Source organism: Onychomys torridus, chromosome X (assembly GCF_903995425.1).
Source record: "Onychomys torridus chromosome X, mOncTor1.1, whole genome shotgun sequence".
Classification (NCBI taxonomy): domain Eukaryota; kingdom Metazoa; phylum Chordata; class Mammalia; order Rodentia; family Cricetidae; genus Onychomys; species Onychomys torridus.
The window spans coordinates 116553007-116573863 of record NC_050466.1 but is presented as its reverse complement, the minus strand read 5'-3'; the positions used below and the strand labels follow the sequence as shown (position 1 = coordinate 116573863).

At 42.9% G+C, this 20857-nt stretch overlaps 1 protein-coding gene across 2 annotated transcripts in view; it reads left to right on the top strand.

The window, feature by feature from the left end:
- Btk (Bruton tyrosine kinase) overlaps positions 1 to 20857 on the top strand; it is a 41771-nt gene that overhangs the window by 12688 nt on the left and 8226 nt on the right. For both annotated transcript variants that reach the window (XM_036174729.1, XM_036174730.1), the window contains exons 4-15: positions 2448 to 2516; positions 6238 to 6319; positions 11881 to 12009; positions 12395 to 12462; positions 14675 to 14862; positions 15252 to 15314; positions 16427 to 16481; positions 16832 to 16911; positions 17080 to 17207; positions 18713 to 18787; positions 19483 to 19654; positions 20382 to 20598. In XM_036174729.1, coding sequence (XP_036030622.1) covers positions 2448 to 2516; positions 6238 to 6319; positions 11881 to 12009; positions 12395 to 12462; positions 14675 to 14862; positions 15252 to 15314; positions 16427 to 16481; positions 16832 to 16911; positions 17080 to 17207; positions 18713 to 18787; positions 19483 to 19654; positions 20382 to 20598 — 1326 coding nt within the window. The remainder of the gene's footprint in view (positions 1 to 2447; positions 2517 to 6237; positions 6320 to 11880; positions 12010 to 12394; positions 12463 to 14674; positions 14863 to 15251; positions 15315 to 16426; positions 16482 to 16831; positions 16912 to 17079; positions 17208 to 18712; positions 18788 to 19482; positions 19655 to 20381; positions 20599 to 20857) is intronic.

The following is a 20857-nucleotide window of genomic DNA, read 5'->3' as shown; positions in this document are numbered from 1 at the left end:
GAAACAAACTTGGGTCCCCTGCAAAAGCAGCCAGTGCTCTTAACCTCTGAGTCATCTCTTTAGCGCTCCAGCCTTATTTTTGTTTTTTAGGGCTTATTATCTTGTGAATGTTTGCCAGCATGTATGTGCACCACATACATGCTTAGTACCTGGTGCCAGTGAAGGCCAGAACACTGCATCAGATCTACTGTAGGATCCCATGGAACTGAAATATAGGCAATTGTGAGCCTCCATGTAGGTACTGGGAACCAAATCCGGGTCCTTTGAAGATCAGCAAGTGCTTATAACTGCTGAGCAATCTTCAGCCCCAAACAGTTTTTAAAGTGCTTGAGCATTTTGCCTGTATATATATAAATGCAGTGTGTGCATGCCTGGTACGAAAGGAGGCCAGAAGAGGGTGTCGGATTCACTGGACCTGAAGTTACAGGTGTTGGTGAGCTGTGGTGTGCACCCCGAGAGTTAAATCCACTCCTCTGCAAGAGCAGCCAGTGCTCTTAGTGGCTGAGCCCTCTCTCCAGGCCCACTGCGTTTATTATTTTTGTTTCTATTCCATTTCGGTTTCTAGAAGGGGAATTACCGTATCTTAATAGTCCTGTAAACTATACAGGGTGGTATTTTCTTCATCTTTATAACATGAGATTTTTTTAAAATGAGATTTTTAAATACTAGTCAATTTTTCAGAGAAGAAAAACAATATTTCACTGCTGACTTATTTTTACTTATAAGACTGGACAATAATATGTCTACTGATGATTTATATTTTTCATTTGTGAATTGCATGTTTATTTTTTGGTCCACTTTTATTGAGACATTTACTATGTTTCTAACACTTTTAAAGACATTTTGATATAAGAGTATAAGTCTTTTGTTAATATTAGTGTGTTGAAAATATCTCCCAGTTTTTTAATCTTTAAATTTGGTTTTGGTTTATTTTATTCTGCCCACACAGCAGTTTCTTTCCTTCCTACATTCTTTCCCTTCATCTTCTCTCTCTCTCTCTCTCTCTCTCTCTCTCTCTCTCTCTCTCAGAAATGGTCTCACTATGTATTTCTGGCTGATGACTAGGCTGGCTTTGAACTTACAGAGAGCAGCCTCTGCCTCCCAGGTGCTAAGATGAAATGCATATGTCACCACACAGCTCACACAGCTCTTTCTTTTTGTTTTTGTCTTTTCCTGTTTGTGTTTCAACACTTTCACTCTGTAGCCCAGGTAGCCCAGGTTGGCTTGATCTCCCTCTGTAGCCTCAAGCTTCCAAGCGCTGGGATTACAGGTGCATACCATTGCTGCCAGATCCTAAGTTCTTTATACGGTTTTGTTTTTGTTGTTTGTTTGTTTGTTTTTGCCATGCTGGTAATTGAACCCAGAACTTCATGCACACAAGGCCAGCACTCTAGCACTGAACTACAGCCCCACCCCATCATAGTTTTACTTTCATCTTATGCTCGTACATCCGCCTGAACTTTACATTGGGGTGTGATGTGAAATAGCTATCCAATTCTGAACATCAATTATTGAGAAGTTTTGCTAATGATTTGACATGTCTATGGGACTATGGGAAGTAATCATTAAGAAATTATTTTGGGGGAAAAAAAGAAATCATTTTGGGGCCTAGAGAGTTGGCTCAGCAGTTAAGAGCAATTGCTGCTCTTGCAAAGGGCATAAGTCCAGTTCCCAGCACCCACAGAGGATGGCTCAAAACTGCCATAACTCCAGCTCCTGGGCATACCATGCTTTTTTCTGGCATCTCTGGACATTTCAGATATATATATATATATACAATAAAAAATAAATATATATATATTTTTTAAAAGTAAGAACTGGGCGGTGGTGGCACACACCTTTAATCACAGCACTCGGGAGGTAGAGGCAGGCAGGTGGATCTCTGTGAGTTCGAGGCCAGCCTGGGCTACAAAACGAGTTCCAGGAAAGGCGCAAAGCTACACAGGGAAACCCTGTCTCGTAAAAACAAACAAACAAAAAGTAAGAACTGACTTTTTGCAAATGTTTTCTAAATCCATGGTAGAAGATTCCCAAAACCTGAAGAAATTCAGAAAAGAGCAGCACTTCTGTCCTACTTATTTTTCTATTACTGTGATAGAACACCATGGCCAAAACAACTTATAAAAGAAAGTGTTGAATTTGGGGCTTACAGTTTCAACAGGTCAGAGTCCATGATGATAGAGTAAAGGCATGTCCACAGGAACAGCGAGAGCTTACATCTTGATCTACCACTTGGAAGCTGAGAGGCTGGGAATGAGTCTTTTGAAACCCCAAAGCCTGGCCCTAGTGACACATCTCCTCCAACAAGACCACACCTCCTAATCCTTCCTCCAAAAGTTCCACCACTCGGGGACCAAGTATTCAAATATATGTTAGTCAATGGGGGCCACTCTGATTCACACCACCACAACATCCATAGGTAACCGTACTTCTGTCTCTCACTACAGAGGAGGGGTGAGGAGTCCAGTGAAATGGAACAGATTTCAATCATTGAAAGGTTCCCGTACCCATTCCAGGTGAGTTATTTTCTCTAACCCCCTCTGGAAAAGCCTCTGTAATGAAGTCATTAGGTATCAGGTGGAGGATACTAGGTCCCCGGGAGCAGAAATTAAAGCAGTCAAGGAAGTCATGTAATGAAATCAGGCCAGTTTGGCCCTCTGCATGGTATGCCAGTCACTGAGATGAGTTTTCAAGAGAGAAGGAGTTCATTTACAAGGCAGACAGTTGTGGAAGTAGCAGATGCAAGTCTCAGATTGCCCTCCCTCAAAGGGTTGAAGGACATTTATCGGAAAAATAAGCAGAGCAATTTATGGTATGGAGACAGGTAGTTAAAGGTAATCAGTTGTCAGCAAATTCGAAGTCAATTGTCATGGCTCTTTGTGGGACATGTGTTCAGAAAATGACATAATATGGGGGTGAAGTTTTCAGTTCTAGACCATTCCTTGAGAATCTGCACAGGACCAAGTGAAGAGTCAATGGTTTCTCCTAATTCCCTCTCTCACCATAGTGCTAATATGATTAAATAGATATCAACACATGGAAATAGCTTAATAATTAAAGGAATTTACTCGGGGGGGGGGGAGGTTAACTCACAATACAGGAAACTCACAATACAGGTAATGGGGATTGTGGGGATGGTAGCAGGATTCTGGAAAGGTAAGGCACGTGCCAACGCTGTTCTCCGGAGAGCTGTGCCCTGGTCTGTCTCAGCATCCAACATCCATAAGGAAGAGAGAGCGACCCATAAGTGCATCTCTGGTCTTAAGGATCCCCGGAGGCTGTGCCCCAGGGGCAGGTACCTAATAGCCTCCTGCTACTTCCCTAGAAGCATGGCTTCAGGGCATGGTACAATCAGCCACCCACTACATCCTACCCATCCTAATCCTCTCTCTCTCTCTCTCTCTCTCTCTCTCTCTCTCTCTCTCTCTCTCTCTCTCTCTCCCTCCTAACCCCTCTCCGAATCTTCTCCCCCTTTGTCCTAGCCCTCTTCCTCTCCCTCCTAACCCCCATCTCCCTTTTAGTCTTTACCCTTTCTCTACTAAACTCTCCATCTTAATCTTCCTCTTTATTCCAATTTTTAAAAAGATGAGGTCTTTCTATGAGGTGTAAGGCAGGTCTCAGACTTCCAATTCTCCTACCATAGCCGCCCAGTTGCTGGGATAACAGGTTTACTAACTAGTGCTACCACACCCACAATATCACACTGGTGATACTGGCTGGTAAGAGCCCTTGGAGGTCTCTGAAAGGCAATCTAGACAAACATTATTATAATTAACCCTGTGTCAGAGGTCTTACTTACAGCAAAACGAGGGCTGGCTCATGCATATACCTCAGCTGTGTTTCTTGCAGGATTAATGATTTCTTTTGAAGTCAGATAAAAGCAAACAAAGGGTAGCTTGGTGTAAACATGATTCCGCCAGCTGTGTTTGTTGGCTAGTAATGACAGACAGATGTAGCATGAATCTTAAAAGGTCTTATTAATAAAAACGAGGGATTGGGGATTTAGCTCAGTGGTAGAGCGCTTGCCTAGCAAGCGCAAGGCCCTGAGTTCGATCCTCAGCTCAAAAATAAATAAATAAATAAATAAAAATAAAAAATAAAAAACAAACCCAGAGCCAGGTATTGGGGTGAGCACTGAGTTATCAGAGAAACTGAGGACTCAGAAGCTTCCAGTCTAAGGAAACAAGATCAGCTGAGGAATTGGCAAGGTGAGGTTAGCTGTGGCTTGTTCTGTTTCTCTGACCTTTCAGCCTTCACCTCAATACCTGGCTCCAGGTTTGTTTTTATTAATAAGAACTTTTAAGCTTCGTGCTACAGGCAGAAGGTAGGATTCAGGCCTTCCGTGGAGTTTTAGAGACAGAGGTCTTAGTATTTTAACGGCTCTCAGGTCCTTACAAGATGCTTCTGAGCTGCAAATAAGATATATTTACTATTGGAAGCCCTTCATTTAGTAAATATGCAGCAGAAGCCTCTTGGCCATCCAGAAAAGGCTTATTTATTTATTTGTTTATTTACATTTAAAATTTTAAAATACAATATATGAGATTAAGAAGCATATTTGCTTTTGTGTTTTTCTCATCTAACACAGTTTCTTTCCATATCTACACCTCAAAAAGATTATACATAAACACCAGGCCTATTATGATATGTCTTGTCTATGATGGCTGAAGTGAGAAAGCCACTCTGCTTGTTGACTGATCATTTCACTTCCTTCTGGCTCTGCAGGTCTATTTAATGGCGGTCATGTGGGTTGAAAAGACAGAAAAGGGGAGGGAAGGGGTAGTATTAGGAAGTTCAGTGTGGGGAAGGTTTATTGACATAAAATAGACATTCCGGTCTAGACTGAAACAGGTGAAGAACATCTTTTTGACAGATGCAGCAGAAGCCATAGAAAAGAATGGAAACTGGGCTTCAAACTGGCTTGCTCATCTCCTGAGAAATGTGTAGGCCACACGCAGTGAATGTAACAGCCTCAGCAGCAGTGGAAGCCAGAAAAGGAAGTGAAAAGTCTCAGGGGAGGAGCTTTCTGTCATGGATGTATGAACACAAGCAAGCCCAACAAGCAAAAAGAAAAATGTAAAACGATTACTTTCATGGCTAACTTGTGAAAGAAGGGTGTTTGTGACGTAGTTTTTATTACCATTGTCTTTGAACATGATGATCTTGTTTGGCTGTATAAGCAGATGATGAAGAATGGCAGTGTATAAATAAAAATAATCGTAATTCAAAAGTAACTTGGATTTGACTTTAGAATCCATTATGTGAAATCTGCTAACTCTATGAGTGTTAGATCCAGATCTTTTTTTTTTTTTTTTGAGACACTACTTCACTATGTATGTCAGGCTAGCCTAGAATTTACCATCCTCCTGCCTCAGCTTCCTGAGTGATAGGATTATAGGTGTAAGTCACCATGCTTGACATCAGAACCAAACCTTTTGTATTTTACGCATGTATGTAATACCCAGCATAATGAACATGGTAAGTGTTTAAAAATACTGATTTGATGACAGTCCCTGATATATACTTACCCAGTTTGAAATAAGTTTGTAGTTCCCAATTTGTTTGGCACATATTAATGAGAGAAGACCGTTGGAAATGGTTGTAATTAAAATTTTACTGCCTCTTTTCCAAGCCCCCAAACAGAGAAATAATCATCAAAGTTTAAGTAATGTAGATTATCCTTTCCATTTCCTTCCATATAGACCAAAATTTAATACTCAGATCACAAAATATCCCTTGTTAAAGGAAAAAAAAAAAAAACCTCTATCAAATGCTAAGGGAGACATTGTGGACTAAACAGGCACATAAATTAAAACATACACCAAGAGGACTTGAATATTCAAAAGCTAAGAGCTTTGAAGTCTTTTTTTAAAAAGTTTCTTTAAAAAGATTTACTTATTTTTTATGTATATACTAGATCTCATTATAGATGGTTGTGAGCCACCATATGGTTGTTGGGGATTGAACCCAGGTCCTCTGGAAGAGCAGCCAAGGCTCTTAACCTCTGAGCCAAAGCTTTGAAGTCTTACATCCCTGGACATGAATAGTTTAGGACTTCTTCAACTGGTTTCCCTGACCCCTGAACCACTGCTAAGTGAAAATATTCTGGTTTTCTTTCTTTCTTTTATACAACAGATATACAGTGCTGTTCCTTAAGATTCACTCATTGCGTGTGCTAAGATGTCCCATCTATTTTCTGAATCCTAACCTTGAAATTTGCTGTGTTCATCACTCCAGGTTGTATATGATGAAGGACCGCTTTATGTTTTCTCCCCAACTGAAGAGCTGAGAAAGCGTTGGATTCACCAGCTCAAAAATGGTGAGGATTCCTTTAAAAGTAAACTAGTTTTAGAAAGGAAAAGAACACAATTGTAACAAAGAGAGGAGAGGCGGGAGAGAGGAAAAGAGACAGAAGAAAACATGAAGTATAGAGGAAGGAAGAATGAATTAACGAAAGAGAAAGGGCTTGACCGGGCGGTGGTGGCGCACTCCTTTAATCCCAGCACTCAGGAGGCAGAGGCAGGCGGATCTCTGTGAGTTCGAGGCCAGCCTGGTCTACCAAGTGAGTTCCAGGAAAGGCTCAAAGCTACACAGAGAAACCCTGTCTCGAAAAACCAGAGAGAGAGAGAGAGAGAGAGAGATGGGAGAAAGGCTCATAGAGGGAGGAGAGGACAGTGAGTGTTTTTCCTCAACAGATTGCTATTCCGTCATATGAATAAAAGATAACATACTAGACTGAGTTGTAACCCAGTTCTGTCATCTCTCCAGCACAATTTTGTGTGTTTAAAATGCTTTTATTATTATGTGTGTGTGTGTGTGTGTGTGTGTGTGTGTGTGTGTGTGTGTCTGCACGTCACAGCATGTACGTGGAGATACTTTCAGTAGTTGGTTTTCTCCTTCCATTGTGGGTTCTAGGAATGGAACTTGGGCTGTTAGGCTGGAGTGGAAAGCTCCATTACCCAGGAAGCCACCACATCAGCCCTTTCTAATGCAGTTTTGAGTCTTTTTGTTTTGTTTTATTTTTTCGAGACAAGGTTTCTCTGTATAGCCCTGACTGTCCTGGAACTCATTCTGTAGCCCAGGCTGGCCTGGAAGTCACAAATATCCGCCTCTGGAGGGCTGGGATTAAAGGCGTGTGCCACCATTGCCCAGAATAATGCAGATTTGTAATTATGGACACCTTCATTTTCTTATTTTTATGGAACTTTATATAACAATATCATATGAATGCCGCACCATTTACAAAGGGGGTGTGTTGCTAATGATCACATAGTATTTAAAGATCACAGAGTATTTAAAGTCCTGGATATGAAATACGTAGCTCTAAAAATTAATTTGATGGGGTGCAAGAGTGCTTGAAGTCAGAGACAAAGAGTTTGGTTCCAAGCCACTTTCTATTATTGACTTTTGGCAAGTAGGCCATGGGCTTCTTGGTGTCCAGCTTTTTCTCCCAAATGGCAATGATGATAATGCCTGCCATACCCACCACCAGCGTTGCCTAAGAATCAAACCAATAATAACATATGTAAAAGTATGAGAAAAACCATAAGGCACTAACTAGATAAGATGGGGCAACCAGCTCCTCATTGTGGGTAAATATCTCCGAAGGAGCTACTTTGTAGTCATTGCTATGTGAAGACCTAAACTTGAACATTTCCTCAGTGTTTCACCACACAGTGATAAAGACAAGTTTCACTGTAAATGCTTGCAGCACAGGATGCATGCACATATTCTCGTGTGTGTGTGTGTGTGTGTGTGTGTGTGTGTGTGTGTGTGTGTGTGTATAGCTACATGTCAAGTGACTGAGAGATTAGCTGGTTGAGTTGACATCAGGAAAGGCTGCCTAGAGAAACAGGAAGGAGGGCAGCCCGATAACAGCACAGTTGGGTTATTGCATGACAGCCCTTTATCTTCACAAACGTTTAGACTCTGGTGCTGGGGAGAGGGGGTTAGCCTTGTCACCCCCTTGGAAGTATCAGTACAAATTCCAATCACCAATTCTCTCAAACTGAAGGAGAAAAGGGAGGAAAGGACTATTTAGTTATTGAGTAGCTTCTATGTATTATCACATTCATTCTCGCAATTATCTTGGACTAATAGCAACAATAGCCAGTGCCTTACAGGCAATTGTTATGCACCGGGGTCTGTGCTAAGTGCTTCAAATGTATTAGCTCATTAAATCCTCACAACAGTTTGATGATTTACCATTCTCCCCATTCCAGGTGAAAGAATTGAGGCTCAAAGAAGGGCCATAACTGCTCATGAGCACATAGCTAATCAGTGGCTGCTACAGGCTTGAGACTCCATTCTCAAAACAAACACACGATTTCCAAGTCAGAGAGTTATTCCTAGAGACTGACACACGTGCTTTGGGGGCATCTATGTTTGTATTTCTTTGGTTCCCTTGACAGTGTTGCCTTCAATGTCTTGCACACAGAAAGCAATTGATAAAAAAAGATGCACAAATTGCTTTTTTGTGGGGGAGTAGGTACCTACCACCAATTTAGGCTCTGCGATAATAGCTGGCAGCAAGTTAGGAAACAGGAAACCATGGGCAGACTATCTGAGGAGAAGCGAGGGAGAAATGTGAGTTAGCAGTTCTTTTACACTTCTACCACTAATTTCCAAACCAAGTTCACGAACCAAAATTACAATAGGCAAATCATAACGCTAAGACAACAAAAACACTGTCACTTCAGCCGGACTGCTAGTGGTTGGTAGTCAGTGTGGCTAGCTACAGGTTTGCACTCCCTTTGGTTTTGCTCAAGCCGCCTCCTTATGACTTGTCAAACCTGTTTGGACATCCCACAGGAGACAAAGCAGGGGCTGCTTTTTCTCCTTCTCCTCCTCCTTCTCCTCTTCCTCCTCCTTCTCCTCTTCCTCCTCCTCCTCCTCCTCCTCCTCCTCCTCCTCCTCCTCCTCCTCCTCCTCTTTGAAAGTTTACTGGGATTTATTACTGTTCTCAATAATTTTTAGATACATATCATGCTGTTTTCAAATTGTGGTCTCTCTTTCTTCTTTCTTTCTCTCCCTCCCCCACAAAAACCTACAGGACTGAAGATGTATCTCAGTGGTAAAGAGCTTGCCTACTACATGCAAGGCCCTGGGTCCTGATACCCAGCATATGAAAATAAAGAGGCAGGGGCTGGAGAGATGGCTCAGTGGTTAAGAGCACAACTGCTCTACCAGAGGACTGGGTTTAATTCCCAGCACCCGCATGGCAGCTAACTGTCTGTAACTCTAAGATCTGACACCCTCACACAGACATACATGCATACACCAATGCACATAAAATAAAGATAAATAAATTGAAAAAAAAAATAAAGAGGCAGAACTTCAGTGTAGAAGCAGTTCCATGAGCTAAAGTTGGGCCAAGGGCCCCAGAAAGGACCAGTATGGCATGTTGCTAGCCTGCATAAAAACGACGCTCAGAGCTCACTTAACAGTGGCATCTTTTTAGACTCAACTAGGCTTTCAGCTGCATGAGTTACTTGGAGGACATGAAGCAGGAGCATCTTCTAACAGTTACTATTGTTGCTGAGAGATTCAGATGAAAGTCCTAATAATCTCAGGATAGTCTTTGGTGCTAAGATTAAGAACAGTGAGCTGTTCTGTTTGTTGTGGTGGGGCACAACTTTAATTCCAGCACTTGACAGGAAGGGGCAGGAGGATCTTTTTAGTCCTAGGCTAGCCTGGTCTACACAGAGAGTTCTAGGCCAGCCAGGGCTACATATTTTGAGACCCTTTCTCAAAAAACCTAAATGCAGAAACTTTATTAGGAACCTTCAAGTCTCATTATACTAATACTAACCTTGTCTTGGGTTAAAAAGCATCAAGTGGAAATCACCAACACACAAAGGAGAAGATTTCATGAGTATTGATCACTGAGGGAGGGGGGTTAATCATAAAGAGGTATGGAGGAGCCTTCTGAAGTATTAGATCTAAGTGAGGTTAAACAATGAGTTCTAAAAGTGGCCTGCAGTGGTGGCGCACGCCTTTAATCCCAGCACTCAGGAGGCAGAGCCAGGTGGATCTCTGTGAGTTCAAGGCCAGCCTGGTCTCCAAAGCGAGTTCCAGGAAAAGCACAAAGCTACACAGAGAAACCCTGTCTCAAAAAAAAAAAAAAGTGGCATGCTATACACCATAGGTCTGTGTAATTTATCATAAGTTGACCTTAATTTTTAAAGCAGAACCTAATATCCAGCTGCTGTATTTTCTGTTTCCGGTTTCTTCTTCTCCTTCTCCTTTTCATCTACTTCCCATTTCCCTTCCTCCTCTTTCTCTTCCTCCTTCACCTCCTTTCAATCCATCCTACTCCTCCTCTTCTCCCATCCCTACACCTTTTTATTAAGTCTGAATATATATGGGTGCAAACACGTGCACCGTGCTACAAGTATGGAGGTCAGAGGACAGCTTGCCTTGTGGGATTCAGCTCTCTTCTCTCCTGTGGATCAGTCAGGTTATTGGATTTGGTGGTAGGAGCCTTTACCTGCAGCCATCTCATTGGCTCCCTTTTCTATTTTTGTTTTATGTGGTTTGTGGCATTATCTCACACTGTGGCCCAGGCCCATATTGAACTTATAGCCATCCTTCTGATTCAGTGCTAGGATTAGAGGTGTGAATCACCACACCTGGTCTGTAGTAATTTTCTCTATGAGACTTTCCATAAAATAGCCATATCACTAGGACTTAGCCATGGGTGCTTTCAAATCCATTTCCTTGAACACAGTAGTGGATAAAACCAACAAACATTTCTCTCCTATCCCTCCTCCTCCTCCTCTTTAGTGCTAGCACATAAAACCATAGCCTTGTTCGTGCTAAGCGCTGGTTCTGTTGCTGAACTACATACTTCGGCCTCACATTTCTTCTTGAGAATGTTTGGTCAAGCTCAATAAAGCCCATCCTAATTGGCCTTCCAATACAGCAAGCGTCCTGACCTCACCAAAAGTAACGGAAGGAAGGCACAGGCAAAGCTTCAACAGCGAACCTGGGCAGTGGATTATACATGTTTGAAACAGAATTGTAGACAGTCTCCTGGTAGCATGAAGGCTGTGGGGCAGTCTTTCAAGTACTCAGAGGATAAGCACCAACCATTGTACTTTCCTGACAGGCCACCTAGCTAAGTTCTCTCGATGGAACACCCTGTCTTTCTAATTCTCTTCCAAGTTGCTAGAAATACACAGCTCTAGATAGCCAACAAAAGTAGGGATGCTGTCTTCAAAATTTTGTTCTGGTGCTGTTTTGCTTTGTCTTGTTTGTTTTGAGACAGGTGTCACTGAAATGTGACTCAGGATCCAGGCAAAGGAGCTCACACCTGGAACCTTCGGCATGGAGACCGAGGCAGCAGTCATTGATTTTGAGTAGAAAGCTACCCCATACTACACAGTGAATTCTAGACCAGCCTGGGCTACAAAGTGAGACTCTGTCTCAACAAACAAATAATAAAAAGATGACTCAGGAAGTGGGAGCCAGGAAATTGGTATGCTAAAATGTGAAATGAGTTACACCTGGGTACATTGATTTCTCTCCTCTGAAAAACAAACAGCATAATTAACAACTGCCTTGCTGGGAAAACACAGACAATACCTTTATCATTGGGTTCTGAAGCCACCCGCTAGTCTTATTGTGTTGATTGGAGAATAGTTATTTTGACAGACCACTAAAGACAACTGTGCAGGAAATAATTGGAGTCAGTGTAAACAGGCAGGCCAAGCTGCTTCTGTGAGCCAGCCAGGCTGCTTGCTGTCTGTGTCCTTCAGGGTGATTAAGGAGAGAGAGTAGTTGTTTGATACTCAACACTTCCCTCTGGCAAAGAGGAAAGCAGGAAGCTGGTATGTTCTCTGGCATGTTCCGGGTGATCTTTCTTCTCTCTTGCAACAGTAATCCGGTACAACAGTGACCTGGTACAGAAATACCACCCTTGCTTCTGGATCGATGGACAGTATCTCTGCTGCTCTCAGACAGCCAAAAACGCCATGGGCTGCCAAATTTTGGAGAACAGGAATGGAAGTAAGCTATCTGATTAGTACACCCCCGTCCTCTGTGTGTGTGTGTGTGTGTGTGTGTGTGTGTGTGTGTGTGTGTGTGTGTGTGTGTGTGTGTTACTGGGGATGGAACCCAAGGCTTCAGACAACTGTATCCCCATCCTGAATTCTCCTTCCTTTGACATTATTTCCATCACGATCTCAAGGGTGTGTCAAATTCAAGTACACAGCACAAATTTGGTGGGAGGGATTAGTTAATGGTGTCTGAAATCTGGCTGGTATTATGCTAAGGTGAATGAATCTCTTCTTGACTTGCCAAATGCAGTGTATACAACAGCAAAGCCCGGAGCAAACCTGTCACCGGGCCTTCTCCTAAAATGCATTCTATGGTATGGCTTCTTGTTTTACAGGCTTAAAACCTGGGAGTTCTCATCGAAAAACGAAAAAGCCTCTTCCCCCTACCCCGGAGGAAGATCAGGTATAAAGGGAAATTAAATACAGCTGTGGGCTAAATAAAAATTTGTTGTCACTGGGCATGGTGGCACACACTTTTAATCCCAGCACTTGGGAGGCAAAGGCTGGTGAATCTCTGAGTTGAGGCTAACCTGGTCTACAAAGCGAGTTCCAGAATAGCCAGGACTACACAGAGAAACCTTGGCTCAAAACAATAAGAACAATGAAACATGTTGTTGATCACTGACCACACATCAGAGTCTTAGACTTGCCTGGAACTTGGAAGTACTTGTTGATGTTTACACTGAGAAAAAGGGTTTGCCCATCTACTTTCTCTTCCTCTTCAATGAGGAGAGGGCTATCAGGTAGCTCTTGGCACCTATTTAATTTATTTAATCTCATTTTTTTGAGACGTGGTAATTTGAAAGAAAATGGCCCCCATAGGCTTATAGGGATTGGCACTATTAGGTGGTGTGATTTTGCTATAGTAGGTGTGGCTTTGTTAGAGGAACTATGTCACTAGGGAGGCAGGCTTTGAGGTCTTAGAAGCTCAAAGTAGCCTAGTGGCTCAGTCTCTTCATGCTGCCTTCGGATCCAGATGTAGAACTCTCAGCTCTTCTCCAGCACCATGTCTGCCTGGTATGCCATTATGTTTCCTGCCATGACTATAATGGACTAAACCTCTGAAACTGTAAGCTGCCATCTCAATGAAATGTTTTCATTCATAAGACTTGCTGTGGTCATGGTGTCTCTTCACAGCAATAGAAATGCTAAGACAAGATGGTCTTATTTTATAGCCCTGACTGGCCTGGAACTCCCCCTGTAGATAGGCTGCCCTCAAACTCACAAAGATCTGCCTGCCTCTGCCTCCAGAGTGGTGTGATTAGAGGTGTGCACCACCATGTCCAGCTTATTTTTTTTTTAATTAAAAGTGTTTTCAAGCCGGGTGGTGGTGGCGCACGCCTGTAATCCCAGCACTCGGGAGGCAGAGACAGGTGGATTTCTGTGAGTTCGAGGCCAGCCTGGTCTACAAAGCTGGTCCAGGACAGGCTCCAAAGCTACAGAGAAACCCTGTCTCAAAAAACCAAAAAAAAAAAAAAAGTGTTTTCAAACATACAGTAAGGTTAAAAGAATTTAGCACTGAACACTTTTAGATTCTACAACTACCATTTCCCATTTGCTTCTTTCTTGCTTTCTCTTTTGCATTTTGAGATAGAGCTCAGTATTTAATCCAAGCTGGCCTCATTCTCTCTCTCTTTTCCTTTTGTTTTAGATAGGGTGTAGGGGGAGGGCATGATCTTTTAGGTAGCCAACTTGATATGTAGTTTAGGATGGTCTTGAACTGCTAATATTCCTTCATCCCCCTCCCAAGTGCTGGCATGTGTGGTACCATGTTTGACTGACCTCAAACTCTTAATCCACCGGCTTTTGTCTCTGGAGTGCTAGCATTACATCCATGCTTCATCATCCCTGGCTAATATTTTACTTTGCCGTTGAGATGGCTTGTCAGGTAAAGACGATTTCCACCAAGTCTTACAACCTGAGTTTAATCCTTGGGATACACATGGTTAAAGATAAGTTGTACTCTGACTTCCACATGTACACTGTGGCACACTTGCATGAATACATACACAGAGAAAAAGAGAGGGGGGGAGAGAGAGAGAGAAAGGGAGGAGAGAGAATAAGTATAAAACCTTGATTTGGGGCTCCATTTTGACTTTAGGAAGTTTTGTTATGATCATTTTGCAAAGAAGGAATCTGAGGTCCCACATGAGTTACTAGACCCATGTACTACTTAAGTACCAAGCAAGTTTCCTGGTCACAGATAGAGAATGCTAATGTTTGGATTCTGTTAGCAGAAAATTTAACATAGTTGGTCTGTTGGAAACTTTCTGGAGATAACAGTGTTGAAACACTCCTTAGGTGATCTTCATGCATACCCAAATTGGGAACACCTGCATGGGGCTTAAATAATTGTGGAATGAAAGTGGATTAAAATGTTTATTGTGGGGGTTGGGGATTTAGCTCAGTGGTAGAGTGCTTTGCCTAGCAAGCGTAAGGCCCTGGGTTCGATCCTCAGCTCTGACCAAAAAAAAAAAAAAATGTTTATTATGCCTGATGTGAGTTAGAATAGTTTCTTTCTCCTGTAAACCAGAGAGTTAGAAGGAAGGAGGAGAGGAGCGTGTCTGATGACGAGCCAACCTTCTCCCCTACTATTTTTCCTCCTAACCACATAGATCTTGAAAAAACCACTCCCCCCTGAGCCAACAGCAGCACCAGTCTCCACAAATGAGCTGAAAAAGGTTGTGGCCCTTTATGATTATATGCCAATGAATGCAAATGACTTACAATTGCGAAAGGGCGAGGAGTACTTCATACTGGAGGAAAGCAACCTACCATGGTGGCGAGCACGAGATAAAAATGGGTGAGTGTGTGCAGCCCCCCTGAGCCTTTGCCTGCCCACTCCACCTGCACACGAAGTGCTGCAACGCACTTCTGTTCTGGGTCTGGATCAGTGCTCACTCTTCTCACAACATAATGAATACCCTCTCCCTTCAAGTATTTCTCAGTGTTCAGCTCTCCATGTACCCTCCATCCCCTCTAGGCACATCTGTGGCGATGCACATAACACAGTGTCAAAGTTCAGAAGCTCCACTTTCCACTGGCTTCACCATGCACCAGAGACCCAGTCTTCTTTAAGGGCTATATTTCCATCTCTGATTGAGATTTGGTTTGAGCTCAGGGAAGGGGATACAGGAATCTGTCTACGTGAGGGTGAAGAAACACCGCATGACCATGTTGTTTACTCTACAGGCAGGAAGGGTACATCCCCAGTAACTACATCACTGAAGCAGAAGACTCCATAGAGATGTATGAGTGAGTATGCTTATGTTCTCGGTGCACAAACTTGGGGGAGGAGCAAAGTACACTATATACTTTTTAATAAATGTTATACATTTTAAAAAGGATTTATTTATTTATTTTTATTTCATATGCATTGGTGTTTTGCCAGCATGTATGTCTGTGTGAGGGTGTCAGATCGCCTGGAACTGGAGTTACAGACAGTTGTAAGCTGCCATGTAGGTGCTGGGAATTGAACTCAGGTCCTCTGGAAGAGCAGCCAGTGTTCTTAACTGCTGAGCCATCTCTCTACCCCTCTCCTCCCAGTATATATATTTTTTATACTTTTTTGTTTTTCAAGACAGGGTTTTTTCTGTGTAGCCCTGGCTGTCCAGGAACTTGTTCTGCAGACTAGGCGGGCCTCAAATTCACAGAGATCCACCTGACTCTGCCTCCCAAGTGCTGAGATTAAAGTTTATATACTTTTTTTTTTTTTCGAGACAGGGTTTCTCCATGAAGTTTTGGAGCCTGTCCTGGATCTTGCACTGTAGTCCAGGCTGGCCTTGAACTCACAGAGATCTGCCTAGCTCTGCCTCCCGAGTGCTGGGATTAGGCATGCGCCACTGCTGCCTGGAATAAGTTTATATACTTTTAATGAGATTTGTTTATTTAAAGATTGACAACAAAATTAGTATTAACTCAGTCAAATGATGCCCCCAAGTTAGTGTCCGTATCTTGTTAGGATATGCCCACCCCAAATCCCTCTATATATGAGTGCTGGAGGATTTTTCAGGCTCGAAATACAGAAGAATCTCACTCAAAGAACTCTCACAGAAAACATTTACAAAAATACCAAAATTAAACCAGTGTCCTTCCTTCCTTCATCCAAGAAGTGGATTGTCCTTGAGTGACCCATCCCGAATACTTTCCTTATAAATCCCTGTTTGCCCCTCCACTCTGTTTCCATGAGTCCTCAGTGCCAATGGGAGCTTTGGAAGGGCTCGAGTGTGCTGTGTGCTCTGTTGATAGATCCTTGACAGTGTTGGCATGAAATGATGGAATCTTAGTACCAGTGGGCCCCGAGGATGCTCTAACTTCCAAGGCACTTGGACTGGCCTAGAAGCCAGTCAAGCACTTTCTCTTCCCAGGTGGTATTCCAAGCACATGACTCGGAGTCAAGCTGAGCAACTGCTAAAGGAAGAGGTGAGTATGGGTCACAAGCAAAAGACCTTCTCTGTACACAGGAAATATAAGCCAAGAATTGGGTCCTCCGTCAACGGGGATCCCACTTCAACCTTTTAATTCATTAAAAGCGGGGAGGTTGCATCTCCAACATGGACCTTGAGGGGGAAAATCAGGGTCATTCTGTTTTCTACTTCCAGTGTTTGGGCAGGCAGGATGTAGGCATAAACACCATTTTCTCTTACCGTGAACCTTTTTTTTTTTTTTTTTTTTTTTTGAGCTGAGTTTCGAACCCTGGGCCTGCACTTGCTAGGCAAGTGCTCTACCACTGAGCTAAATCCCCAACCCGAACTTCTTTTTTATTGTTTCAGGGAAAAGAAGGAGGTTTCATTGTCAGGGACTCCAGCAAAGCTGGAAAATACACTGTGTCTGTATTTGCCAAATCTACAGGGTAAGTTTTACTGTTCCAATGGCTTGGGGCCAAAGGACAAGGGTGGTCTTTCTACGTTTCCTGATGGTCTACCTCTCTTGCCTCCCCAGCCTTAAAACACATCTCACTTCACTCTCCAGTCCTCCTGTGTCTGGTCCCCAAGTTACTAACTAAATATCGTTCATTCAGGGACCCTCAAGGGGTGATACGCCATTACGTTGTATGTTCCACACCACAGAGCCAGTATTACCTGGCCGAGAAACACCTTTTCAGCACCATCCCTGAACTCATTAACTACCATCAACATAACTCTGCAGGTGAGTACCCGAGGCAGCCGAGAAGGCTTATAAACACCCGGAGAAACAATTCAAAGCAGAAGGATGTGAAGTGTAGTCACACAGGGCAGTCAGAATTAGTTAATGAAAGTTAATCCCTGTGATGCTGGATGGAGTTCTAGTCAAGATATAACTACACCTCACATCCAACATTGACTGTTTTTTAAAATGTAGTGCCAGGAACTCGAACTCAACATTTTAGGCAAGTGCTCTATCACTGAGCAATGTTCCCAGACCTGTATTTTTCTTTCTTCTTTTGATTTTTGGGACAGGGTTTCTCTATGTAGCTCTGGCTGTCCTGGAACTTGTTCTGCAGACCAGGCTGGCCTCGAACTCACAGAGATCTGCCTGTCTCTGCCTCCTAGTGCTGGGATTAAAGGCATGCGCCACTATGTCCAGCTTTTTTTTATTTTTACACAGGCTCTCACTATGTTATTCAGGCTGACCTGGGCCTTAATTATATCTCAGGCTCTCCTTAAATTCATGATTCTCCTGCCTTAGTTTCCTGAGTAGGGATTACAGGCCTCACCGGGACTGGCAAGACTATTTCTCTTCTTCCTTCTTCTTCACATATTTTTATTATTTAAATTTTTCGTGTTTGTGAGGGTGTGTTTGTGTGTGTATGGTTGTGTGTCTGTGAGAGCAGATGCCTATGGAGGCCAGAGACATTGGATCCTCTGGCACGATAGTTATGTGTGTGCTGGGAACTGAATTCATGTCCTCTACAAGAGCAGTCAGTGCTCTTAACCACTGAGCCACTTCTCCAGCCCAGGACTGACTTCCTAGTTGGTGCTAAGGACACATAATGAAGAGAGTAGTGACTAATGAATGGGAAAATATTCACTAGCAATCATTCACCTTCCTACCATGGACTCTTGCAATTCACTCAGTTCTGGAAGCAAGAAAAATTCTGAGTTGAGATCCTTGGCCTGAAAGAACATTCAGGTTAGACAGCAGAAAAACACAGTTTCTCAGCACCCCCAGACTAACAGCTGGGAAAACTGGTTTGGCCTGAGCACTTGGGAATGCTTCCTTGAGAAAGTAGGAAGTGAGGTAAGCCCAGGCTGGGATGTAGGGATACATTCGTCACTGAGTAAGAAGGCTATTTCTTTTTGTCTTTTTTCTTTCTTTCAGATTGTTGTTTCTATTTTTATCTTCTTTTGAGATAAGGTCTTGCTATCGTGTCCTGTAGCCCAGGATGGCCTCAAATTTATAGCTATCCTTCTGCCTCAGTCTCCAGACTGATGGGATTACAGGTGTGAATCACCATACACGACAATAAGGAATCTATTTCCATTATTATTTTCCTCTTTTGTTTGTCCTCAAAAACTTTTGTGAGGAAAGAAACCTTCAGCAAGCAATGTGGATTAGTGGAGATCTGGGATTCAAAATTACTTAGAAAGATTCACAATGGAATCGTAAGAATTTAAGAAGATGCACAAGGAATCCTCCTGCCCTACGCTGACATTATAACCTCTCTGTTTCAGGACTCATATCCAGGCTGAAATATCCTGTGTCTAAACAAAACAAAAATGCACCTTCCACTGCAGGCCTGGGCTATGGTAACAGCTTCTTTCTGTAGCATTGGGTGGACTGGCAGTTACAAGAATTACCTCAGTAGATCTTGTCTTATGGAATGTTCTTAAGATATACTGTTCTGTGCCGGCTGTTTCTAGGAAAGGCTAGACAGAACCAAGATATTTAGCAAATTTCTCCCCCTCGTGGTTACTTCTGGTACTGCAAAAACAGGTTCAGGAAAGGATTTATTGTTGGTTTAATTTTTTACATTTATTTGTGCGTGTGCACACAAATGTGCATTACCACACAGATGTAGGACAGAAGATGACTTGGAGTTGTTTCTCTCCTTCCAACATGTGAGTTCAGGGTATCAAACTCAGGTCTTCAAGTTTGGTGGCAAGCACCTTTACCTATAGAGCCAACTCACTAGCTCTATGTTATCATGTAAAAAAATTTTCAGCATCATTCACAAGTTTATTAACTGTCATTATTAGCCTAATCATAACTGGATTTTGAAAGGTTGTTTTGTTTATCTTCTTGCCTTTTTGCCAGTTTTTACCTAAAACCCTCAGATTCCACCCATCAGTAATCCCCTCCCTTTGAGATTTATCTGAGTAAAGAAAGGTAGATTAGTACTCCTGAGAATTCACCCTTTACTGTTTTTCCTATTTATCCCCTAGTAGGGAATCTTGTATAGTGTAGGCCTCTTCAAAGATTCACAACAAGACTTTGTTGGTAGGATCATGGGAAATTGATCCAAAGGACCTGACCTTCTTGAAGGAGCTTGGAACTGGACAATTTGGTGTAGTGAAATATGGGAAATGGAGGGGCCAGTATGATGTGGCCATCAAGATGATCAGAGAAGGCTCCATGTCTGAGGATGAATTCATTGAAGAAGCCAAAGTCATGATGTGAGTTACATCGTAAATTCAACTCTCAGTGCAGTTGTGGGAGTCTAAGAACTATAAGGAGAACACACTGTGGTCTAAGATGACTTACAGTGGGAGAAACTTGGGATCAGGGCCCTGAGGTTAGTTAGCCTTTGGTGGGTTGCCTTAAAGAACTACTAAGGTGCTGGGCGGTGGTGGCGCACACCTTTAATCCCAGCACTCGGGAGGCAGAGGCAGGTGGATCTTTGTGAGTTTGAGGCTAGCCTGGGCTACAGAGCTAGTTCCAGGACAGGCCCCAAAGCTACACAGAGAAACCCTGTCTCAAAAAACAAACAAACAAACAAAAAAACCCAAAAAAAAACCCCACACCAAAAAAACCTGCTAAGGTAATCATTTCTTTGATTTAGATTCTGGTTGAGAATAGTGTTCGACACATAGATAGCCCCTCTCAGCAGCATTTTGGAGTAGATGTATAATATTGAACTTTCAAAAGAAAAGATGGTTCTAGTTTTACCTATTGTTATTTTAAGCTTGGACTTGTTTCTTGTCCATTTGGTAGGCTCCAAATCCCTGACCACCCTCACTTTTGAGGCACCTTTGGGGTTTGTGATGGGAAGAAGAAAATAACCTTGCTATTATGTTACCCTATCAGATGTTCTATGCTAGGCCAATCCTTTCCCTCCCCTACCCCTTTATGAGTGGTCTGCAGGGGCAAGATGGGAGGACTAGCTCCTTGCCTCTCCTGTAGGAATCTTTCCCATGAGAAGCTGGTGCAGTTGTATGGAGTCTGCACTAAACAGCGCCCCATCTTCATCATCACTGAGTACATGGCTAATGGTTGTCTTTTGAACTACCTGAGGGAGATGCGCCACCGCTTCCAGACTCAGCAGCTGCTCGAGATGTGCAAAGATGTCTGTGAAGCAATGGAGTACTTGGAGTCGAAGCAGTTCCTTCACCGAGACCTGGTGGGACCTCAGAAGGACCGGGATGGGGATCAAGGGGGCGGAATGATCATTGGAAGATATAATATACACTGTTGAGTGGGGTTGTAAGTGCCAGCATTTAGATTTTCTCTAGAAAACATTACACATCAAGTGTGCATCTGCCCCAGTGGTGAGCCCATCAGTTGTCTCCAGCCTCAGTTCCAACAGGCCTGCCACTTACCCTGAGTCCCTGTCACTTGTGAGGAAACACTACCCATTCTAGACCTTGAGAAGAGGAGCA